The sequence below is a fragment of the Phoca vitulina genome, unplaced genomic scaffold (assembly GCF_004348235.1).
Source record: "Phoca vitulina isolate PV1807 unplaced genomic scaffold, GSC_HSeal_1.0 scaffold17, whole genome shotgun sequence".
Classification (NCBI taxonomy): Eukaryota; Metazoa; Chordata; class Mammalia; order Carnivora; family Phocidae; genus Phoca; species Phoca vitulina.
In genome coordinates this window covers 26,237,862-26,263,784 of record NW_022589720.1, presented here as the reverse complement: position 1 = coordinate 26,263,784, position 25,923 = coordinate 26,237,862, and the positions used below count along the sequence as shown (strand labels likewise).

The following is a 25,923-nucleotide window of genomic DNA, read 5'->3' as shown; positions in this document are numbered from 1 at the left end:
GCCTGCCCCCAGCCCTTTCTCCTGGGAACCAGCTCTTGATTTCAGGTTCTTCTCTCTCCCCTTTTCTCCCAGTCAGCATGGCTCTGGCTTCACTTCCTTCCCAAGCAGCCCGGATGCCCTGATCTGTCGCATTAGCTGTTCCCACACTTCTCTTAGCCTTTTATCCACCTCTCAGCCCAGGACCCTGGACCCGATCAACCCCTTTTTGCTCTTTTTTTTTTTTTTGAGATTTTATTTGACAGAGAGAGACACAGTGAGAGAGGGAACACAAGCAGGGGGAGTGGGAGAGGGAGAAGCAGGCTTCCCGATGAGCAGGGAGCCCGACGCGGGGCTCGATCCCAGGACCCTGGGACCATGACCTGAGCTGAAGGCAGACGCTTAACGACTGAGCCACCCAGGCACCCCAACCCCTTTTTGCTCTTAGGCTCAGCCTACTGCATATATCTTAAAATAAAAAATCAACTTTGTGAATCCCAGTTTAGTCCTCCACCTTATGTGATATCTTTCTACCTGTCCTACGTGAGCTCCCCTCTCTCATTTCTCTCAGAAACTGTCCTGAACCTGCTTTGCTCTCTCTCCAGGCCATTTTGGCCATTTCAGTGATTTGCGGAACATCCCCTTATCAGTTTGTCTGGGCCACATCTCTCTCCAGAATGCCAGATCCTAACCTTCAAAGTTATGGTGAGGACAGCCTTTTTATCAAATGGCAGTATCATTTACCTGTTCTTTTCAGAGAAGCGTAACTCTGCCCCATTATTACACTTGGAGTTTCACCAGCTAAGAACAAGTCTCATCTTAGAACCAGGCAGACTTCCGTTGTCTACCTCTGCCGAGGGGCAATACGGAGCAGTGATGACATTCTAGGTGGATCGGGTCTTGGCGCCAGTTGTTATTTCAGTTCTTCTCCGTCCCCTGAGAATTTACAAAGTAAAACAGTGTTAACTCATAAGCAAAATGTGAGAATTGCTAAGAATACATATTACGCATTCACTAACAGAGCTGGAGGCCTGGATGAAAGTCTGGAACCTGAAATCTCTAATACTCAAGATAGTGTGCACTTCAGTCCAAATGACAGGGTCAAGAATTGATGATATGCTTCTGACAGGACATAATCATTAGAATAAAAAGGCAATCTACAGAATGAGAAAATATTTGCAACCATATATATGACAAGGGGTTAATATCTAAAATGTGTAAGGAACTCCTACAACTCAATAGCAGAAAAACAACCTGATTAAAAGAATGAGCAAAGGACTTGAATAGATATTTCTCCAGAAAAGACATACAAATGGTATATGAATAGGTGTTTAACACTATTGAACATCGAAATACATATCAAACCCACAATAAGATATCCCCTCATACCTGTTAGGATGGCTGTCTTCAAAAAACCAAAAGATAAGTGTTGCTGAAGATGTGGAGAAATGGCGACCCTGCATATTGTCGGTGGGAATGTACAATTGTGCAGCCATTATAGAAAACAATATGGAGGTTTCCTCAAAAAATTAAAAATAAAACCTACCATATGACCCAGACATGCGACTTCTGGGTGTGTATCCAAAAGAATTGCAATCAGGATCTTGAAGAAATATCTGTACTCGCATGTTCATTACAGCAGTATTTACAACAGCCAACCTATGAAAACAACCCAAATGTCCATCAACAGATGAGTAGACAAAGAAAATGTGGTATATACCATGTTGTATCCATACTATGGAATATTATTCAGCTTTTAAAAAAAGGGAAATCCTGCCATTGTGACAATAGGGATGAGTCTGGAGGACATTATGCTCAGTGAAACAAGACCCTCATAGAAGAACAAACTCCACATGATTCTACTTACGTGAGAATCTGCAATAGTCAGCCTCACAAAAGCTAAGAATAAAACAGGGATGCCAAGGGCCGAGGGGAGGGAACCGTGGAGAGTTGTTGTTCAGTGGGTACGAAGTTTCAGTCAGGCAAGATGCCAAGTCCTAGACATCACTGTGGATACGGTGCTTGTGGTTAATATACTGTATAGTACCCTTAAAAATTTGTTGAGAGCCTAGATCCCCTGTTAAATGTTCTTAGCACACACACAGAAAGAGTCACAAGGGAGCTGTGAGCGGGGATGGCTATGCCTGTTACCTTGATGGTAAGTGATGGTTTCACCGGTATTTGTGTAAATCCAAGCTCATCAGGTTGTTCACATTAAATGTGGACAGTGTTTTCTATATCTACTATGCCTCAATAAAGCTGTTTTTAATTTTTAATTTTAATTTTAATTAATTTGTTTTTTTAAAGATGAGGAAATTGGGACTCACAGAAGTCCCTTAGGTATTTTTTTTTAAGACTTTATTTATTTATTTGACAGAGTGCATACAAGCCAGGGGAGCGGCGGGCAGAGGGAGAGGGAGAAGCAGGCTCCACACGGAGCAGAGAGCTGGACCTGGGGCTCGATCCCAAAACCCCGGGACCATGACCTGAGCCGAAGACAGACGCTTAACCAACTGAGTCACCCAGGCGCCCCAATAAAGCCGTTTTTTAAAGAAAGAAATTATACAATGGGAAATTTAAATTATTTTTTTTTAATGTTGCTCATTGGAGTGGCAGTCAGGCATGCGAGGAGTCCCATCTGAGGAGACCCTTGCTGGACTCATTGTCCACGTTTGGTAGCTGCGGGAAAGCCACCTCTGATTCTGCTGAAGGCGGAAAGACAATATTGTCGTGGGCCCGCTTGCCAGAGCACATGGCACGAAAAAGCAGAGTGACATCTGTTTGCTTTCCCCTGGGAGCCCTTATGTTTTATGTGCAGCAAGGGGGACTGGCTTATGTCTTCCTAGGTCTCGTGTTGGACACGGGACGCAGTGTTGCGTGTGCTGGGTGCTGCTGATGGGACAAGCAGTTGAGGTGACGCCTCTACAAGAACCCCTCTAATTTGCTGTGGGACAGTGAATATGCCTTGTCTCCCTCCCCCACCCCCACCTCCAGCCCCAAGTATGCAGACAGATACTGCTGGAGAAGAAAGATGGGCTCACTGTATTTGTTTTCCTGGCTTTCTTAACGTTATTCTTCACATTTGTATCTATCCTCTTCTGGTAGAGATTTGAAAAAACACTTTACTGTGTCTCCCAGTTGATTTCCTGGCTCATCCCAAATGAGTGAAGGAATGAAAGTCTCTGGGGGTATGACCTGTGAGGATCGGCTTATCAGAGTATGCTCAAGCTTGATGTAAACATACCACTCGTGAAGGGCTGACATTTTACTCGTGACCACTGAGTACACATCCAGACAGTTTCTTTTTCTTATTGTGATTAGCATGATTAATTTTTTAAAAATCTCTTAGCACTTTATTTTTTCCCAACTGGGTCACGTAACACAATCCTTGGACCTAAAGAGACAGTTTGAGGAATGGAGGTATTCTCTGTCACCGGCCATTAATTCTCTGTTCAGCTGGTGGAGGGAGGGTGTATTTAAAAACCCAAACTGTTCTTCCTTTCAGTCAATTTGAGTTGGCTCTAAAATAAGAAAGGAAATGTGATGAGCACCACTTCTCTGTGGAGGTGTCCAGTCACTCTACTGTACACCTGAAACTGATAGGACACTGCATGTTAACTCTAATGGAATTAAAACACAAACTTAGAAATATAAAAAATAAAACAAGGAAGGGAATTATCCTTGAAGGAGAAAAAAATAAAAATAAAACTGCGTAGGCACACTTCTTTGCAAGCAGAGAAGTCTGACTAGTAGAATTTGGTCCAGTTTCCCTCTCTCTTTGGCCAGAGAGCAAGCAACAAAGACCTCCAGGGGAGGCTCATGTGTTTCATGACTTTCTAAGTGTCATGATTTTTTGGTTTCTGATGCTACTGAACACCCCCAGTTTAATTGCTCTCCTTTCCCAGCATGAGGATTTTTGGGTGGGAAAGACTTGGCTGAGGAGAAGGATCCATGGCGAGGGAAAGAAGGTGACAGAGAAGGGCCGATGGGCAGAGCCCTGGGAAGGGATCCTGTCCAGAGCATGGGCGAAGTCAGTCTTGGCTCACGGGAGAAAGCTCACGATGGCTGGGATACGGCTACGTGTGAGGTGCAGTGGGGGCTGGGTCTTAGGAGGCTGCAGAGCATCGGGTCATGGTCCACAGGTCAGAGATGTCACCCCTCATGGGACTGACGGAGTCTCAGCATCGAGCCAGCCCTTCCTCTCGGTGGCCGCTGGCTCGCCCGCTGTGCTCAGACAGGAGGCAGGGATCACCCCAGGGAGGCGCGGCAAGGGATCGGACCACCACTTTATAGGCGGAGTAACTCCATCATCCCTGGGAATTCTCACCAGAGACGAGGGGACATGAGGTTTTCACATCAGAAGGGGGTTTACTGCTCCAGCAGCTCTGATTCCAAGACATTTTCGATGTTGAATGTTTGGAACGGTGTTCAGTTCCGCCTGTGACTCAGGGGAAGCCAGAGACCCACTCAGTGTGGCCCTCTCTCCCCTGTAACCAGGTGGTGCCTTTACCATCGGTGGATGCTGTGGTTACTCCTCTGGCTGCCCCCAGGGACAGGAACCGTTTGTCCCTGTATCTGTCCCCAGCCCCGATCTCATCAAGAGTGAAGGGGAAAAGGAGAAGGCGGGTGTGGGGTCCCCTGTCCGTGTCGGTGACCTTCAGCCTCTCTTCCCCACAGATGGTCGGCTGTGACTACGAAATCGGCTCCAACGCCACGGAGGATCGCTGCGGGGTGTGCCTTGGGGACGGCTCTGCCTGCCAGACCGTGAAGAAGATGTTTAAACAGAAAGAAGGATCTGGTAACAAACAAATAATTGAAGTGGCAGGGGACTGAGAATGGAGGGCAAGATGGATGGCTGTGTTTTAAAGCAGATTGTAACTTTCGAAGAACTCCGCAGGGACGTAGCCTTCCAGACAAAGGCATAAGGGCTCCTTGACAGGTTTAGGGATGGGGCTGATTGCTGGGCACTTACAGGAAGTCTCCCACTGCACGGGGATCTAAGTCTCCCACTGCCTGGGGGCTGTCCCCGGGAACGGGAATGAGTGTCATTCCTGGGAGAGCATCCAGGGCTGAAGCCAGTGGTGTAGGAATGGACCTCAAACTGAACTAGGGGAGACAGAGCTCAAAAGCCGGCCATGAAGGGTGTAGACACAGGGCGGGCTCTCAGGGAGAGGGCAGAGAAGCCAGCAATGGGCTTCAAGGCAGAAGGCTCGGAGTGCACCTTCAGGGACAAAGGAGAGGCAAGGCAAAGTGGCTTGGGCTTGCTCTTCTTCCCCATCTCTCCCAGGAAGGGGGTCCCACCCCCTGCCGCCCTATGGTGTCCCAGAGGGCAGCTGCCACCTGACGTCCCCTCCTGACCCATGCTCTGCTGTTCCTTTCCCATGATGACCTTCCACAAGATTTCTACTTTGTGCGGCTCTGGGTTACTAATAATCCTCGGGAATGAAGAGCCCACCCTCACCCCGAAGCAGCCATGACCCCTGCCTGTTTGTCTTCAGTTGAAACTGCCGGTCCCTTGACACCAGCAGTGATTGATAGCTGAAGCGGTCTTGGGAGGAGGCTAAGTTAGGCCCAGAGATGATGAAGACAACTCGGAGTATCAAAGTTTAGGCGCCCCTAGAAATAACCTAAGACAAGAATTCAGGAACCAAGAGTTTACTTGCGAGACGGGGGATCCTGGAAAACACCAGTAGGGCATTCAAGAGGTGAAATGGGGAAAGGAGGAGAGCCAAGAAAAGGTGCGTCATTAAGCCAGTGACCATTATATAGGAGCCGGTGTCGAAGTTGTACATTGGAATTTTCCCACCCAAGGGGTGAAGGAGCTGAGACCATATATGCCAACTCTCGCCGGTCACTGCTTGAGGCTACTTTGAGGAGGGGACAGTTAGGTTGTTAATTCTCTGGATTCCAAAGAAATGCAGATGCTGAGAGTAGGGAGTCCACTGTGCACTCCCCAGGTAGGGCCTGAGGAGAGAGGGGCGGTGTCTACACTGGAGTGTTACCCGGGGCGGGAAGTGACAGGGACTCCCAGATATAGTTGGCCACCCTTTTCCTGGGTCCCGACAAAGCAGTGCCTCTCTTTTAGACATGCTCACCGCCCAGGATGAAGTTACTAAGTATGCCCTCGAGTACCAGGTGCATTGATTAAATGCCCTGTTGGCCCCCAGGACACGTCACAGTGGACGACCTGAATTTGTTTAATTTCATCCCTATTTTTTGATCTTTGACTATTGAATTAATAAGGTTAAATTGTAAAGTGAAATGCTTATCTTGCCCTTTAGAATTATCACTGAAGGACTATATTTATGTCTATTTGATGGCTTTTGTATGCATGAAATGTGTCCTTTGAATCACTTATTTGGAATGTGAATGATAACCCAGTGTGTCTTAGGCGTATGATAAATAAATAGCTAATATTTATTCAATCTTATAAAGATGCTATGTAAATATTTTCTGTTAGTTAGATGTGACCTTATTTACTTGGATTATAAAGTCACCCTTAAAATCACATTTCTACATTTACTCTCCCTATTATTTATCTATGGGAGTTCATATCTTCGCCCTCAGATATGCTGTGCTCCCAACATTATGATAACTCTTTTGAAAAGCAGTTTTCATTCTCAAATGTGCACCACTTAACCTTTTAACTAAGCCCTTAGGAAACTGGGCTTTAGTTCTGGATTCTTGACTCTACTCTGGTTTCTTGGGAGTGGGGGAAAAGACCAGAAGCATCTGGAGCCTCCCTCCCACCCCCACCCCTGCCTTAGAGACCTTAATGCCTCCAGCCACATGCCCAGCACCGAAGATTTGGCATCCCTCGTGCCTTTGATTTGCAGTCCTTCTTCTCCCATTTGCTTCCCAGAGAGCTTCTGCTGGCTCTTGGCACCCAGGGAGGGGTGTCCACTTTAGACTGTGCATATCCTGAGAAAGCCTCAAAGCTCTCTGGCACTGCTAACCCCAGCACAGTGAGGAAATCCAGCCAGATCTTGCTCTGGACTCTGTTAACACCCAGCAGGGTCGTCTGTGTTCCTTTTACCCACCAGGCAGATCCCACCTTTGCTGCATGCCTAATAAAGCCAGGTACGTCATAAAGACCCTGGCTGCCACCACTCCACAATAGGAATGAAACCAAGAAATACTGCAAAACTATGGGAAATGGAGTGAGATGGCTCTGGGCAGATTGATGAACTCAAAGGCCAAAGTCAAAAGAGGGAACTTAACATCCTCTTTTTGAAGACACCCAAGGCATAGTTAGTTGTTTTCTGTATGTATTCACATGCTGCCTTACTCCTCCTTACGTTGTATTCTTTCTCTCTAGTGCAGTTATAAACTGAGGGGTGAATTGTCTTTTAGGCTTTGTCGCCACCCTGCCCAACCCCAAGTCAGCAAATGTTATTTCTATCTGTAGGAGGTATTCAGTGAGCGCTCATATAAATGCAAATGAAAAAAAGGTTTTCTTAAGGTTGATTCCATATCCCTTTGACAATAAAGGAGACAAGTCATTAGCTGTTTTACAGTTATGTTGATGAAATATTGGATATTTTTCCTCTGTGCTGTCCTGTTCCTGCTGGCTTAGCTGTAGTGTTGTAGCTCTGGTTGTTTTTGTTTTAACATGGATTGGTACAATATTGCAATTGTAATATTGTAAACCTAATATTATAATACTGGGTTTGGGTCACTTTCTTACTGTGGCCCAAAGACATAAATCTCAGAGTTTTCCCCTTCTTATGCATATCCTGAAGTATTCTTTTCTCCTTGTGTCTCCACCCTCAACTGTGGTTTCTTAAAAAAATAAAAAAGAAGAACTATGGTTTCTTTGGTGGGTGGCAGTGATTGGCTTGGGGGGTTCACACTGTAACTTCGTCTCCCGGGTCAAGGCACCTTCAAGAATCTGTGATATGAGGTGAGACCTGAAGGAGGATTCTTCCAGAGCAAGTATGTTTCTGCAGTCGGTTACATGGGGGCTGTGGTTGGAGATGGCTTCATTATCCTGGCACTTAAGCGTCAGATCTCCAGAGCCTTGTTATCACAACCATGACCTTGAGAGAAAACCCAGTGTCTCCTTTCTGAGGGAAGTTAACAACCATCAGACAACACCAGAAAAACAGTGAACTTGGGCAACAGGTACCACTAGCACTTGAGGCAAGGTCATCTCTGTGACTAGGAAATAATGGGAAGATGTAATCAGTCACCTAGAAGAATCCAAAACTCTTTCAAACCTTGCATAGCCTAACTGATCCATGCGTCTACTTGTTGTGTTCTTCTTCCTTCCTATTTAGTTTGGCTTGTGGCTTTCTTTTAACAGAGTGGTTTAAAACAAAAGTGTAGGTGGAGAAGTCTGCATTAGAGATGCACATGGTGGTCAGACCCAGCTTCTCCTCCTCTCTCACTGCTGCTCCCTTTGACTGTGGAAGCATAAAATATTAGCCAAGTCCCTTTTCCTCTTTTTTATTGTTGTTTGGTTTGGTTTGGTTTGGTTTGGTTTGGTTTGGTTTGGTTTTGTGAGTGCTCCTAAGAAAGAGGGAGGATGATGGATGATGTGGAATTAAAATAGGCTGGGAAACGAGACCAGGCGCTGATCTAGATTACCATTGACCATGGGGAAATCACCCCATTGTACCTCCATTTGTGAGGCCCCTTTCAGCCCTGTCTGGTATTTCTTATACTAAGGCTGATCATTTGTTTGTTGATATCTAAGTGTTGAAATTGGTCTGAGTCTCCAGGAGAAGGTATATCTTTATCCATGGCCTTCTTGGACTGTCCCAACAACTAAGTCCCTGTCTACCTCTGTGAAGAGGAACTCATTTAGTAGATTTGACACTGTGTGTCACATGGCAGCATCATGTCTTTTAGTTAGTGTCACACTTGGGGAACATAAGGCCCACTATCTTGTAGACCCTCCAGAATAGCTTCCATTTCCTCTCTTGGAGAAAGAAAAAAGAATTGCCCTCTTGGGATAGTGCCATGGTTACTGTGAGTAGAAGTGTCTGGAATTAAAGAACTTAGGTCCAGAACACAGTGAACTGTGTACAGATACCATCACTCATTCATTTATTCATTCACTCTATTACTTGAGAAACATTAAGTACCTATTTTGTGCTTGGCATGGGGGATAGAATGACGAATAAGAAAATGACTCTTTCCACTGCCTTCTCTGCCTTACCCTGTCCAGGTAACAGGCCTGGCCTCCACTCTGCCATGTGGCCCTGAGGCAGAACTTAAATGAGGAGCCTGGTTCAGAAGGAAGTGGTAGAGCATTAAGCTCTGTTCTTCCAAGGGCACCCTGGGCTTGTTACCCACAACATTGACCTTCATCCCAAACTCTTGTAGCCCATTCTTTTTGGCCTACAACACTGACCCATTGTTGTCTAGTTCCTCAGGCTTGGATTTTTTTTTTTTCCTGTTGCCTAATTTCCTTGATTCTGTATGCCTCACCTACCTTGGTCTTAAATGTTAAAACCCGACAGTTTTTAGCCTCTTGGACTAATTCACTGGCTTCCTAAAATGACCACTCTTGACTCCTCTGGCCTTGCTTGGCATCTCCAGACTTGACTAATGCCAGATCCAGTGACCACTAAACCAGGTCCTGGTCTTGCTCACACTGGCTGCTTTCATCTGGTGCTGGGAAAAAGCGACCCCATTCTCTGAGCGCCCCGGGACTCTCATGCAGGTAATTGTATCACTTACCTCGCTGCCCAAAATGGCAGCCTTGAATCCTACCTCCTTTATTTCATCATAACAAGAATGTGCTCAGACTTTTATTTTAATATCTTTTCTCCTTATTAAATATCATGAAATATATATTAAATACACTTGCATATCTGTTTAGTGGGTTTGATGCCCATCATAGAGTTATTGCAACTCTCTTGGTATATTTAAATTAATTCAGTTTCCTCTGATATACGTCACAATTTCATTTTCACAATGAAAAACAATCTGCAGTCTAGAAAGCAGAGGAAGGGCACAGAAAGTTTCTTCTAGAAACCCTTGCTGCTGGTATCCACATCTTTAGGAGATTCCTGGAATGTAGTGAAAGAAGCAACTGCCTGGGATTATGCTCGAACCTGACCTCCTGGATACCCGCCCACTTCTCGAGCCTGTATGTCTACGTGCTTCCTTCTTCCAGCTGTAGCTCCCTAGTCTCTGCCACTGATCTTCTTGGTTGGATTCACCTAGAGTTAGGAAGTGACACCGGTTTCAAGCTATGTTAAGATTGCTGTCTTAATCCCATAATGAGGCAGATTCTGGACTTTTTCTTGGGGCCACTTAGTCTCTGTGACACATCGAGGAAGCTCATGAAGGAATGGAACCCATCGAGAACACCTCACAACACAAGTTGGGGGGCTGTGGTGGCAGTATGTGCGAGGTCCAGATACAAGTCTGGGCAGTGAGAAGGAAGAGACACTTCTAGGAACCGATGACATGGCTTCATGACACAAGGTTGTCTCTATGCTACACTGCAAGGTTCAGTTTGCTATTGGCTTAAGAGAGAATAGGGTCTGCTGTGTGATTTCAGGTGGGTGAATGACACGAGGAGGTCAGTGTCCAAGAAGAATGGTTTGCCAACAACACACACAACTGCCTGGGACAGGGGAGCCCAGGGCTAGGAGATGAGTCCACAAAGACAGGATGAGAATCTTATAAGAAAACATTTCAGAGGAAGTCCGAGGCAGAAGGTAATGCATCGCAAGAAGAAGGGATGTGGCTTCCTTGAAACCAGAATATCACCTTACTTGGAGACTGTCCTAGGTCATGTTTTCTAGGAAATCCCAGGTTGGAAGGAATGGGAAGGGAAGGAGAGGGACTGGGCCCTCTACTTGACAGTTTTCTTATCAAGAGAGCTCCAGGCTGCCACTCTTTGTCCCAGAAGCATGTAGGGTCAGGAAGCCCCTGTCAACATCTGTTCCCTCTTCTGTGTTTCCTTTCCTCTGGCCTCTAGCGAGAGGGTTGTGGTTACTCATTGCATGTGCCAAGGCTCCGGTGCCCTTACAACCCACTTTTTGAAATAATTGAAGCTAAAACTCTCAATGTAGGTCATGGCACTTGGACTTCTCAAAAGATCTGCTGGACACATTTATGTGTACATAATTCTTCCTTCCTCTGATTTGGGAGCGGGTCAAATGCAGGGTTGTACCTGAACTTGACATTGACTTCTCATTGCTGTCAAGGCAAGCATCAGAAGATGGACTGGCTTTTCCGAGGAGCCTCTTCACATTAAACCATAAGATTTGGGCCCACAGTGAGGATTGTTTTGCTCACCTCGAACTGACAGCATAAATCTTTTTTAAAAAGATGAGCTTTAAAAAGATATCTGGGGTTACTAATATGATCTCTTTACGAGCACATTTTTTATTAGAAGTGACAGACTGGAAACCACATACGCTACTGGGTAAATCCTTTTTGGTGGATTACAAAGAACAGTTGGATAAGATGCACTTTAGCACCAATAATCTATTGTAGCTCTTATGATAATTGTGAAGTGAGGTCAGTCTTCTGCCCCATCCCCAGAGGCCCTGAGTATTCTTTCAGCTCAAGGGGCTCAGGACTCAGTGATGGGATGTTTTCTCCAGGTGAGTCTCCATGGGCCCAGACTCCTTCTTTGAGGTCAAGATTACATTTTCCTACTTCCCCAGTTTTCCCAGTATTGCCCCAGTACTAGTGCAAATGACTAATGTTTACTAGGGAAGGTGGGAGAGAAGTGATTTTATGAATGAAAAATTCACCATTCTTAACACTTTGGAGATAGTCTTACCAACCCTGAAAGCCTTCCTTTGACACAGAATAAATGTCTAAGTGACTTTCCACCCTTACTTTTAAATAAGATTCTCATTTCTGTAAAGAAGACCCTTGAGGATAAGATACTCAGGATTTTTTAAATCTCTTTCTACCAACCACATTTTTTATTAAAAACGCGATTTTAAGAGTTCGTTAGCCAACCCTAGATATAGGTATATGTACTTTTCACCTAGGTGTGTGATGTGGCATAGATTTCTTCCTCTCATGGGAACTCAGTTTTCTCATTTGGTAAGCAGAAATGTTTGTAGCCATTCATTTCCAATTAAATGTCCATTAATAGCAGATTGGTTAAATAAATGGGTTTATGTCATTTTTGCTGTTGTTGAAATGCTCAAAAAATATGGAAAGATATGTAAGGTATATTAAATTTAAAAAGCAATAGTTGGAATAGTTCATGTAATATGATCCCACTTGTTTAAAAAAATATGTGTATATGTGCTTATACATGCAAACAAAGATTTTGGAAGAGAAATCCAATAAACTATTCACTGTAATTGTCTTTGGAGCATAGGACTGGAGATGGAGGAAAATTGAAATTTTTACTTTTCATTTTATCCTCTTCTAAAGTGTGGGCTTTTATGGTCATGTGCAAAGGAGTCTGGTGGATATATTGTGGTTATTTTTAACTCCAAATTACCATAATTTTATTTTTTGGCTTCCCCTTAGATATTCTTTTACAAATATATATATTTGTAAATGTGCATTACTTTTGCTCATGGCTAAATCTGTCTCGGTTTACATCTTCTGTCTGTAAACTGTTCAGAAGCAGCACTTATAGTCACTGAAAACTTTTATTCTAATTTGATGTACCTCCCGTTTGAATTTGGAAGAATCTGCCATGATAAACATTTCTAATTTTGGATTTTCTCTCTTAAGTGAAAGATAAAAAACAAACTCTTTTGGATTTTTTTCCATTTAGTTCTCATTGGTTTTTTTTGGTGGGGGGGTGTTTTGTTATTTGTCTGTAAACAAAGGAGATTAGGTGGTCACCACAATATTTCATGCCAGTTGATTTTCCTGAATGAGTTCTGCTATGAGAAGGCATGCGACATCCCAAGTCAGAAAGTGGCTGCTGGTCGCAACACTCCAAAGGCATTTCAGGAAATTGTATTAGCCTCAATTACACGTGATAAATATTTTCCCTGAGCTAGTTATAAATTTGTAGTTTTAGGACACAGTCGGTTGAGTGTCTGACTCTTGGTTTCGGCTCAGGTCATGATCTCAGGGTCGTGAGATCGAGCCCTGCATTGGGCTCCATGGTCAGCGCAGAACTTGCTTCAGATTCTCTCCGTCTCCCTCTGCCCCTCCGTGCTCACATTCTCTCTCTCTCTTTCTCTCTCAAATAAATAAAATCTTTTTTAAAAATTTGTAGGTTTAATCAGCTATTTCAGGCAGGTATTGTAAGGGCCAAATGGAATTGAATCAAATACTACAAGACCTGCATTTTGGTCTGGCTGGATGAGAGCTGCCAGTTTGAAAAATGGAGCTGAGGATGTGGCCTGAGCTTCTGAGCAAATCGTACCTGCTGGCCAGCCCTAGAATTTGAGCTCCCAGGACTCCCCACTACTGTAGTGTCTCAGGGAGAAGAAACGGTTGAGGCACTTTCAGGTGACAGAGATGAAGGTTTGCTTGTGGTTGAAAAACCTAGTATCTCTCCAGTGCAAAATGACCAGGATGATCAGGGTTTTAAAGCCAGCATTTGTATGGGAAGGTTAAAAGAAAAAAGAATGTTTCACCTGGAAAAGAGAAAAACAATTGAATATCAGAGTTGTGAGGGATGTCAGACATCATCTTGTTGGAGCCCCTTCACTGTGCAGATGACATTCGAAGACATTAAATAAGTCAATGAACACCATAGAGCTCGCTCAAGACGATGCAGAAACTAGGACTCACGTGTTCTGACCCCCCTGCCCTGGCACGTTTGCATGTCATCCCCAAAGTCCATGTTCTTTCCATTCTATCACATTTATGAGGTCATGATTCTTAAGAAGCACAAATAGGATAAATGCATAAGGTCCTTAGCGCAGAGTCTGCCAAAGGGAGGAAACCATTATGTGTTAATTCCTTTTGTTCCCAGCATGTCTCCGGCCATGACAACCAGTAAATAAGGGTAGGACTATACCTAGAATTGATCGCCATCTTTAAACAGATGCCCTCTGTGCTTTTTCACAAAAGTAGAATGTAAGTTCATATTTCAGCAAAACATAAAAAGTAAGAAAAAAACCTGTCTAATGAAGAGAATTGTCCAGCAGTATAAAAAGCTGTGCTCAGAGTGAGCTGAGTTTCTCATCACAAGCTATATTCAAGAGCGCCAGGTGGCAAATCAATCCAAGATTCCCTCAGGGATTCTCTTAATGAATTTAAGCTATAATTAGATGATTTCTAAGAGTCTGTCTTTAACTTGCAGGCAGTGAGGACGAATGAGGAGAAGGGTGTACCCGGGGCAATGCTGAAAAGATTCATCTGATAGCAGCAACAAAAGGGGGAGCAGAAATGCAAATGGAGAGCTAGTTAGGGGCTGTCAACTATCAACTATCAACTTAAAATCACAGAAAAGTCAATGCTGGATCAACCACAAACGTTTCAGGGTCCAGTCTGCATTTATTTCATCTCTTCTCACAAAACTGTGTGCATCCTGAGTCGCAGAGCTCCTGGGCATTCCACTCCTGGCCAAGCTCTTTAAAATTCCCAATGACTAGTGCATCTGCTCATCCCAGTGACCACCCAGGAAGAAGGCACGGGCGCTAAACAGTGGGGATGAACGATGGCTCAGAAACAGATTGTGTTCAGCTAAGCTAGTGTACCTCTTTCATTATCGTGTCTTCTCTCCTTAGGTTATGTTGACATCGGACTGATTCCAAAAGGAGCAAGGGACATACGGGTAATGGAGGTTGAGGGAGCTGGAAACTTTTTGGCCATCAGGAGTGAAGACCCCCAAAAATATTACCTCAATGGAGGATTCATTATCCAGTGGAATGGGAACTACAAGCTGGCGGGGACCACCTTCCAATATGACAGGAAAGGAGACCTGGAGAGACTGATGGCCACGGGTCCCACCAATGAGTCGGTGTGGATCCAGGTAATGCAGAAGCAAAGGCAGCTGCTCATGTGTGTATTAGTTAGGGTCTTTCTGTTTCTTTTCCAAGGTGTTTGTTAGGGGCACTCATTAAGAACCCTTAAAACTTCTTTTAACAAGGAGCAGGGAGGAAAGCAAGATAGTATTTTGTGCTGTTAATCCTTTATTGCCTAGAAATTGCTGAAACCCCGATAATGAAGTGCCGTGGGCCCTGAAGTCATCTACTGAGAGTTTTGAGTTCAGCTTCCAGTATGATTGACATAGGCTGTTCATTTGAGGGTGATTGTTTCTCAGGTGTGCAGAGGATGCTGTCAGTCGACGTCAGTCTGGCATGAGCTTCCAGGTAGCTTTCCAGCAGTGGTGATGGACTGACATGTTTTTTTCATATGTTATCATGTGGTTGTTCGTAGGCAGGAGGTTTGACTTTGTGAAACTCTTAGGGGAGGAGGGGGTGAGAATGTAGTATGCGCACTTTAAAGACACGGGTGATTCATCTTTCATGCTGGCCAGGAATCATAGAGAAAGAGTGGAATCATTATACCAGTAGAGACGAGGCAGGTTGGGGATGACAAATGGCCCAAGAGAGAGTCAGCTCTAACCATATTCAGAAGTTAGAGGGGGGCGATTCCAGAGCCAGAGATCAGAGCGCTCACAAAAGCCAGAAATCAAGGCTTGACAGCTATGATTCATAAATGTCTACCTGCCATCTTACCTGCCTGCTTGGCGAAGGATTTATATACGGGAACCCTGATCCCAAGGAGCAACCAATCCATCACCTCTAAGTTTAAGATTAATCCATTTTAAATGTGTAGTAAGGGGCGCCTGCATGGCTCAGTCAGTTGAGTGTCTGACTCTTGGCTTCTGCTCAGGTTGTGATCTCAAGGTCGTGAGATCGACCCCATGTCAGGCTCTGTGCTCAGTGTGGAGTCCACTTGGGATTCTTTCCCTTTCCTTGTGCCCCTTGCCCTGCTTGCATGCTCGCTCGCTCTCTCTCTAAAATAAGTAAATAAATAAAATCTTAAAAAAATAAACGTGTGATAAGTAGATTGCCCGCAGGAAAGGGAAGTGAAGAGAAGGCCCCAAGAGTGGAATGCCTTGCTAAAGCCCGTGACAATTTTTACCCCAGAACTATATGCTTTAAAGGAACTAACCAGCCTGAGAGCTGGAGAAGAGTTCGTAAGACAACAGCAACAACAATAATAAGTGTCAATGTTTATAGAATGCTAACTACGTGCCAGGCACTATTCTATTCATGCGAATCACTGTACATTTATTTACTTACTGAACTCTCACAACACCCCTATTAGTCATGCTATTATTATCCTCACTTTGTAAATGGGGAAACTAAGGCACAAAGAGATTAAGTAACTTACCCGTAATCACCAAGTTAGTAAGTTCACAAGAGTGCAAGGTGACCCACCAGTCTGTTGTCGGAAAAGATGCTACCCCATTCCCTCAGAGCAGTTTCCATAGGATTAGACCTCTGTGGGAATTCAGCCAAGAAATGATCGAATGGACAAGAGGTATAGAGAGATAAAGACACGGATGTAGGTAGATAGAGCTACAGATACAGAGAGATGAATCGGTGGACGTAGAGGCAGAGGTGGAGATACGTTCATTTGTTGGATTTTCTCTGACGCATGCCTTCGTCCCTAAGATGATGGGCATTCGGTAGTGTAGTCACACAACTGTGTTCTGTGGTATCAAGTCATGACAGCGTTGTCACCCCTCTTCTGCCTTTTAGCTGCTGTTCCAGGTGACTAACCCCGGCATCAAGTATGAGTACACAATCCGGAAAGATGGCCTTGCCAACGACGTGGAAAAACTGGGGTATTCCTGGCAGTATGGCCGTTGGACTGAGTGCAGTGTCACGTGTGGGACAGGTGAGCGACAGCTGCTGTGTATGTGAATCCATGTCCGCTTCACGAGGGGCCATCGGGTGGTGCCCAGAGGTCCCAGCCTTCCACACACGTGGCCCAGGGGCCTCTGTGGGAGTGAATATGCTGGTCATGGTCTAAAGACACAGGCAGTTTTCCCTTTATACTGTCCTTCGTGAAAGGTTTTGTTTGAAAAAAGTGTTGCGTGTCTTGCTTTGTTTTGTTTTCAGCTTTCTGGAGCTATAACCCACACAAAACATTGTGTACGTTTAAGGTCTACAACTGGACGGCTTGGTACTGTGTGTGTTGTGAAATGTTTACCACATCAGGCCAGCCACCACACCCATCACCCCACAGAGTTACCTTTTCTGGGTGTGGTGAGAACATGTAAGATCTGCTCGCTTAGCAACTTTCAAGAATACAATACAGTATTACATGTGTTTTATTTTTATCTATTTTTATAAATTTTATTTTATTTTATTACGTTATGTTAGTCACCATACAGTACATCATTAGTTTTTGAGGTAGTGTTCCATGATTTGTTGTTTGTGTGTAACACCCAGTGCTCCGTTACATGTGTTTTAAAAAGCAAAACAGAAAGACTTAATAACCTGGTTGAGGACCTGACTTCTACAAAAGTCAAACACCCCACCCAGAGGCAGACTGTAAATAATGGCCAAATCCAAACCATAACAAGCTCTCCTGATTCCCACCCACTGTTCTTTTTTCTGTCTCCAATTTACCAGGTATTTGTATCTGTGAAGAGAGTAGTTTTCTCTCATAAAATCGAACATTGGAGAGATTCCTTGCTGTTAAGTATGTCAGGATGGAGTAAGTTCTTTATTTTTTTTAAGATTTATTTATTTGAGAGAGAGAGGAGTGACAGAGGGAGAGGGAGAGAGAGAATCTTAAGCAGGTTCCCCGAGGGGCATGGAGCCCGACGTGGGGCTTGATCTCACAACCCTGAGATCATGACCTGAGCTGAATCAAGAGTCTGATGCTAAACCGACCGAGCCACCCAGGCACCCAGGATGGACAAAGTTCTGCTACCATAATAAAGAAATCAAAATCTCAGGAATTCAACACAATGTAGGTTTATTTCTCACCCATTCTAAGTCTGATGCAGGTTGGGTGGCCCAGCTTCCTTTTGGAGTTAAGACATCTGAAAGGTGTGGCTCCCAGTGTGCCCCACAGGAGAAGAAAGAATTGGAAGAGGCAGACTGGCTCTTTTTAAAAAAAATATTTTATTTATTTATTTGAGAGAGAGCAAGAGAGAGAGAGAGAGCACAAGCAGGGGGAGCGGCAGACAAAGGGAGAATGACAAGCAGACTCCCGCTGAGCAGGAAGCCCGATGCGGGGCTCGATCCCAGGACCCCAGGACCATGACCTGAGCCAAAGGCAGATGCTTAACGACTGAGCCACCCAGGTGTCCCAGACTGGCTCTTATTTGGGGCTTCGGCCTGGTGGTGACACAGATCATTTCTGCTCACCTTTCGTTGGTTGGCCTTAGTCCTCTGGGTACAGTAACTGCAGAGAGAAGCCAGGAAGTGTGGACAAGCACAGGGACATTTGTAGGGCACCGGTTCTCTCTGCTGCAGGCTAGATGAAATTCTCTGAGGCCTGGGAGGGCAGGGTCTGGGCCTGTCAGGTACCTGGGGCTCTGCACTCATTTGGGGGGCTTTAATAGTAGTACCGGACGAGAAGTCCTCCGCCTCTGTCTCTCCTTTCGGATCATGTCCAGGTCTGTTCTGGAACTTCCTGCCTTGAGTCTGTCTCTACTGTCTATAAACCAAGGCCCCACAAGGGGCAAGCGCCCGATGCAGCGATGGAGGCAAGGGAGTGGAAGTGAAGGAGTGAAGGGTTCAGTAGAACCCAGTCCACTCCGCCATGGGCTTCTCTCCCACATCCTGTGTCTCTCTCTGCACCCCTCATCCACCTGCTTTCCCCCTGCCCCAGGAAGTAGTCCTGGAAAGAGGTCCAACAGCGGACACTGAGTCATGTGCCATCAACCTAATGAACGACGTTTGTGTAACCAGCTTCTTTCTTTCCCTCCTTCAGTACAGAAACCAAGAGGGGTTAGCTTTTAGAAATCCTGGGGATCATGTTCATTTCAGAATGTGTGATGTTTAGAAATCCTAAGCCTCTGGAGATCCATTAGGGTCCAAGGTGGGTTGTGTGGCAGCAACTGGTGGTGGGGCTGGTGTTGGTGGCGGTAGCCCACGGCTGCGGCTGTAGCATTTCCAGATGCCCCGCCCCACTGCCTGGGGGCCTGGGCTGGCCGAGGAGCTCCAGCAATTTAAGCAGAAAATCAGTTCGTGAAAACTATTTCCCTGAGGAGCAGTTGCGAGGAAAATGAGGTCGTGGGGACTGTGGTCACCAATACTTTTTCCAGTTCTCATCCCCATTTTTCTTCTTTCAGCGAAGTACAGGTGTAGCTGCAAGCTTAAATCATCTGTCCCTGGACCCCAAGGAGGGAAAACTCAGCCAGTCCAGATGGGCAGGGGTCCCTCCACAGAATAGGAGAACCCCCCCCTTTTCTGTTCCAGCATGGGATGAATTGTTTGCATTACACATGCGATATTTCAGAGCCTAGGAATACAAGATAAATGGCTGATTTGTGCAGTCATCGGAAAGCAGGCTTTTCCTAGCTAGGAAATGAAATGGCCTGACCAAATGTGAAGGAGGCATTTGGTGTTGATAACAGCCTGATCCTCAGCCTGCTTGGGCAAATGTCATCCTGGTTGTTCAACCTTAACAGGAACTATCAGCGAGCTGCCACAGTGGCCACGTATTCACCCCAATCGCAGTCCCGCTGCCTGTTTGAGTGACAGTGAGCTCTTCCTCTGACGGAGAAGAAAGATAGCATTTCTACTTTCCTGCTGTCAGACACAGAGGATGAGATGCTAATATTCCCCTAGGACTCACGTGGCTAAATATAAAGATGGAAGACTGCCCAAAACACTGAATAAGTCAATGATGTCGTTTTATTTTCTTTGAGCAAAAACTTCCTATATTTTAAAAGTAAGTTAAATACCTTACTGGAAAATTAAAAATAGAAAAAGTCATCCCCCTGCATATGCATTTTTGTACTTTGTTGCCTTTCAGTATCCTTTTCCGAGTCTTAGACGTATCTAGTTGTGTGCACATGGATATATTTATGTACATACAAGCCTTCACTTAATGTGGTAACATGGGTAACTTTCCAAGTGCTACTCAATCTTCACAGCTATCATTTTTATGGATGCATTATATTTCCCTCGCAAGACAAAGCAAAATGTCTTTAACCAATTCCATATAAAGAATGATTTCATTAGTGTAATTTGTAGTTGGAATTTCTAGGTTCAAAGAGTGTAAATATGATGGTAATATTAAGAAACTTATTACCAAATTGATTCCCATAGTAAAAGAGTTACAAACAGGTAGTAGCAACCATTTTGTTTTGTTTTTGTTTTTACTGTTACCGTATTATTTTAGCCTTACACTTTGTCGCTGGGAAGCGTTCCGAATGTCCAAGGAAAATGGAGAATGTAACAACAAACTCTTGCATACTGGCCACTCAGCTTTCTCAGATCTTACTATTACTCATGCTTATTTCAATCTTCATGTTTAAAGAAAAAAAATTGCGCAGATATACTTGAAGAGCACTTCCCTGACTCCACTCTCTTTCCTTTTTCCCCAGAGCTAACTAGGGTCATGAAACCAGTATTTATTATTTTCATGCATGTTGTTAAATACTTTTATTATACATGTGAATGGCCATATACATTAAAAAATCTTGTTTCTCAGGCATTTAAGCTTTCTGTAAATAGTATCATACTCTGTGTATCATTCGTTGTCTTGCTGGTTTTACTCAGTATTATGCTTTTGAGATAAATCCACACTAATGAAAGTAGCTCTAGTACATTCACTAAAGGGCTGTGTACTATTCCATTGTGCAAATATACAATTATTTATACATTCCACTATTTTGCAGTTATAAACATTTTTGTAATGCTGTAATGAACACCTTTCCTCAATATTATGAAAGCTCAGAATAACCGTTTGACATAGGTTTGACATACATTTGACATAAGTGCACATATCCTTGATAAAGCATGAGAATCATAGGGCACCTGGGGGGCTCAGTCAGTTAAGTGTCTGCCTGCTCAAGTCATGATCCTGGGGTCCTGGGATCGAGCCAGGCATCGGGCTCCCTGCTCAGTGGGGAGTCAGCTTCTCCCTCTCCCTCTGCTGCTCCCCCTGCTTGTGCTCTCTCACTCTCTCTCTGCCAAATAAATAAATAAAATCTTAAAAAAAAAAAAAAAAGCATGAGCATCACAAATAGGGACACACATTCGAATCTGACCCTGATGTGTAACCATATACTGATGTTGAGAAGACAATTCACTTCTTTGGAAAATCAGAGTCAGATACTTCTTTGACTATTTTAAAATTGCATTCATCTCAGTACTAATCCATCTGGCTTCATCCACTATAATTGTCAGGTAGGGTCAACCAAGTGAAGATACTGATCTCTAACAATATCTGGAAGATTTTTTTAATATTTAAGACTTCATAAAAATAATAAGAAACATTTACTGAGATGGATTTAAGCATATGCTGTGGAATGACGTTTATATAGTTTATCATACACATAAATAGAGAGTATTTGTCAGATAAATATATAGTAATAAACACCATTAATTCCAATAGAGAAACTGACACATCGTTATTAATTTTGCCCTATGCACTCAACGGTATCTGCCTGGCCAGTCCATCTGTTCAGCTCGCTGCTGATCCAGCACATTGACCCGTGCAATACTGTTAACTTTGCGACAGGGATTTTATATAATATTTTGTGCCCTTCTGCTACTTCTGGAGTCAGGAGCATTGAGCAAGGACACTTATCTCTGCTACTCATATGCAGAAACAAGCCTTTTGGGGGGGATATTTCCAACCTCTGAGAGTCACCTGACATTTTCATTTTAGGTTTTGACATTAAGAATTTGCCAAACTACCCAAAGTTTTCATGAAATTTCTAAGTACCTAAGCTTTTCTGTTTTTTTGTCCTACCACGGCAGGTACACGCCAGTGTTTCTGGCTTCAACCACCTCAGCGTGTATTGCACTGACACTGTCTAAGACATCTCTACCAGTGCTTATGTCTATCCAAGGACTCCCTCCTTGTGCCATGGGAGTTCCTTTTATAACGTTGCTTCCAGCTATTGACAGTGTTTTATTTATATGATGAAAGAAGAATAACACAGTCTTACCAGTTGAGAAAGCCTGAGTGGTTGAAAGGTTGCCTGTCTCTCCAAAGGAAGAAAATGCTGTTTTATTTAACAATAAAATATTGATTCAGGGATGCCTGGGTGGCTCGGTCGTTTGAGCATCTGCCTTCGGCTTAGGTCATGATCCCCGGGTTCTGGGATCGCGCCCCGTGTCAGGCTCCTTGCTCAGCGGGGAGCCTGCTTCTCCCTCTGCCTGCCACTCCCCTGCTTGAGCTCTTTGTCTCTCTCTCTCTGACAAATAAATAAATAAGAAAATCTTTTTTAAAAAACAAAAAAAATTGAAAAGAAATAGCGTTGATTCATTTTAAAGGATTTGCTGACTCTATGACAACTCCCTCTGACATTTTTAAGTGATGAGATGTGATCTCTGGCATCTGAGTATGAAAGCCAGCCTAGGAGATTGGGCTGGAACAACTCATGGGAGGTGGTGTGAGACGGCGGACAGGACAGCGGGTTCCAGGTCAGGTCCTGCAGCTGTGTGCTTGTGGGGAAACCCCTCCATGTGCCGAAGTGAGGCGGTGACCAGCTTTGTGGGTTCCTCGTGGCCTTTCCAATTTGGGAATTCTGTACACCAGTGAGCCCACTCAAGGCCTGGATGCCCTGGAGAGTTCAGGGCGCCAAGATTTGTGCAAACTGATTGCTCTGACTCCCCCCCGGGGGGGGGGGGGGAGTTTCCAGTCTTCGGTCTTCTTCCCTAGTGTTTCACATCAAACATTGAAGCATTACCCTCTCAAGATGCATGATGACTCTCTTCTCACTATCCATGCGCTTCTCCATCAGTGACATTCTGGCCACTCCTCTAACCTCTCTTGCTAACGATGTCTTACTTTGCAGAACTGTGGTCCCTTTCCTCTCTCAACCTTTGTGGCTTCACTGTGCCCTCATTTCTTCATCTTGCACATAGCGAATAATGGCAATGTTGACCTCATTGGATTGTTGTGAGGTTTGGGTTATTATATATCAAAATAGATAGTAAGTAACACACATTTTTATATATTTATGTATGTCTATATATGTCTATTTGTATACACCTACAGTTCTGAACAGTGCCTGGGACAAGGCAAGCACTGGGTGTGTTCGCTGTTATTATTTTTCCAAAGTTAAACCCAGCTTACAGATGCACTTGGTTTGCGTGTGGAACCTGCCACCCGCCCCCCCGCCCCCGTGCTCCTCTTACTCACATTACCGACCTGGTCTCAGGGGGCAATGATATTATCAGTCCCTGCTATCAAACCCTCTAGTTTGGAAACATAGCCTCTCAAACTTTATAACATTCTTTTGGATTTTATTCCTGTCTTTCAGAGTTTCCTAACATAAAGCTCCTTACCTTTTCTGTTCCTTTATTAAACTGTAGCAATGGTATTATAACACCTGGTGATAATATCTGCTTTCGTTATTTAAAATCTCCCTTTGTTTTTATTTGGCATATATGCGTTCGTCTTGTCTCCACAGCTAGATTATAATCTGTATGTTAGATTATGTATTAATGCACCTGTGTTATCCGTAGTCCTTCTCAAGCACGATCTCTTCCACCCACTGGCAGCCTCAGCACGGGTGGCTTAGAGACCCCATTCCTCAGCCACACTCTAGAAACCAGACACCCTACGGACAACTTCCCCATCAGCCGTAAGCACGATCACTTGACATGGCCAGAGGCCTCCCCTGACACTAAGCATGTGGGCTCAGGATTTAATATGTGTGAACCCTTCTGCCCGACCCCCAGGTATTCGCCGCCAGACTGCCCATTGTGTGAAGAAGGGCCACGGGATGGTGAAAGCTACTTTTTGTGACCCAGAAACACAGCCCAATGGGAAACAGAAGAAGTGCCACGAAAAGGATTGTCCGCCCAGGTAAGCACTGATAAGAATTGGAGCTCTGTGTGTCTGCTTAGAAAGATGTGTGATTGGGGTGCCTGGGTGGCTCAGTCGGTTGAGTGCCCGGCTCTGAGAGCGCCTGGCTCAGGTCATGATCGCAGGGTCGTGAGATCGAGCCCCAAGTTGGGCTCCGAAGTGGGCATGGAAACTGCTTAAGACTCTCTCCCTCTCCCTCTGCCCTGCAAGCGCTTTCCCTCTCTCTCTTAAAAAAAAAAAAAAAGCATGATGTCTGATTTAATAGTAATCTAATGCTCAGTGATAAAGGAGACTTGTGAGGCTTTGTTATTAGAATAAGTACAGGGAAACTTACAGGTTCCTGAGGCTGTGCTGTAGGATCCCGCCGAAAGCTGTGAGTGAGGACATCTTCTCTCCACAGAGCAGTATTTCTTACAAAGCCAGTGTGTTCTGTGTTTGTCTGTTTGGTAAGCCTAAGTCTCAGGGTGTTGTTGAAGAGAATGCTATATGGATCCCCCAAAAGTTTTTGAGCTAACGGGTGCAGCTTTTCCGAGAGCACTGTGCCGGTCAGCGGTGGCGTCCCCCTTCAGACCACATGCCCATCCGCACGTAAGGCAGCCTGCAAGAGTGGCATCCGGAGCGGGCTCCCCAGTGTCAGCGCCGTTGACATCCGAGAGGGTAACTCGGTTGTGGGCTGTGCTGTAGCGTGGTAGGATGTTTAGCGGCACCCCTGGCCTGTATCCGCTTAGATGTTAGTAGCAACTTCCCCCCCTTCCTCTGGGTTGTCACAACCAAAAATATCTTCAGACATTGCCAGGTGTCTTGTAGAGGGCAAAAGCACCCTTGGTTGAGAACCAGCGTTATAGAGCTATTTGCTTGCAGCTCACCATATTGGTTCTAGATACTGGAATCCGAGAAGGTGGCTGGAATGTTATTAGGGGCTTAGGTAAAAGAGAGAGAGAGAAAAAAAAAACAAGAAGAAGGAGGAGGAGGAGGGAGAGAGGCAGAGAGAGGGGAGGGAGAGAGAGAAGGAAGGAAGGGAAGGGAGAAAGAATTAATTCTGGAGAGAGTCTTCATTCTCTAGTGACCTCAAGTAGGGCTGCACTTAGGTTGCAGATTCCATCAGGCATTCATTCCAATCCTAAGAAGACACACTAAAAGGAGTTTAGTTAAACAGGAGGGGACTCATTGGTATTGTAAATCAAACAAGTGGGGCACCTGGGTGACTCATTCGGTTAAGCGTCCAACTCTTGATTTCGGCTCGGGTCATGATCTCAGGGTTGTGAGATGAAGCCCTGGGTTGGGCTCCGAGCTGGGTGTGGAGCCTGCTTGAGATTCTCTGTCTTCCTCTGCCCCACCCCCGCCCCACTCTCATGCATGCTCTCTCTCTCTCTAAAAAAAAAAAAAATTAATTAAAATAAACAAACAAGTGACTAACTAAACTCTAAATAAGAGCCAGAAGAATGTGATAAATCCGGAAGAACTGGGTAAAAAGAAGAGTCCAGACAAGGCAGGCAATGTTGGTCTCTGGTGGGGGCAGACAGGTGGGACCCAGCAGCCGGAGCCAGAAGATTTATTCTCAGTCCAGCTCTGTGGTTCCTGACGGGGAAGGAGGGGGCCGTGAGGGGGGAGCAGGACCCGCCCTGCCTCACCTCACCATGGTCACCTTCCCTGGGCTTTGTCTGTAGCTGAACTTTCTATCATTTCTCCTCTGGGAAGAGGGAGCCAGGAAGGAGGCACGTTTCTTGGGGCTCATCGCTAGCCCGTGGCTCTGCGGGGCTCGTGTGCTTCCTCACGCTCCGTCTCCCTCAAGGTTATTGACCTTCTACCAGTAAATTCCTGTTGCGCTCCTGGGACGCACATGCCTGGGGTTCTCGCCTCGCTTTTCAAAGACACTTGCTCTGATGGGCTGATACCCTCTCAAAACCACAGCTGTTTATTTCCTGGCTCTAATTTTGTCCTTGGCGTTCAGGTTCTCATTTTCATCGTATTACATAGTCTCCCTCGGCCTGACTCTTGCCAGCAAATATTTATTAAGCTTCTGTTATTTCCCACGAGAGACACAGTGGTGATTATAGCCATATAACAGTTACCGTTTAT

At 44.9% G+C, this 25,923-nt stretch overlaps 1 protein-coding gene across 1 annotated transcript in view; it reads left to right on the top strand.

Moving 5' to 3' along the window:
* The window catches only part of ADAMTS12 (ADAM metallopeptidase with thrombospondin type 1 motif 12), a 290,804-nt gene that overhangs the window by 220,369 nt on the left and 44,512 nt on the right, over positions 1 to 25,923 (top strand). The window contains exons 14-17 of the mRNA XM_032415429.1: positions 4,654 to 4,774; positions 14,607 to 14,851; positions 16,593 to 16,731; positions 23,718 to 23,844. Of these exons, the coding sequence (XP_032271320.1) occupies positions 4,654 to 4,774; positions 14,607 to 14,851; positions 16,593 to 16,731; positions 23,718 to 23,844 (632 nt within the window). The remainder of the gene's footprint in view (positions 1 to 4,653; positions 4,775 to 14,606; positions 14,852 to 16,592; positions 16,732 to 23,717; positions 23,845 to 25,923) is intronic.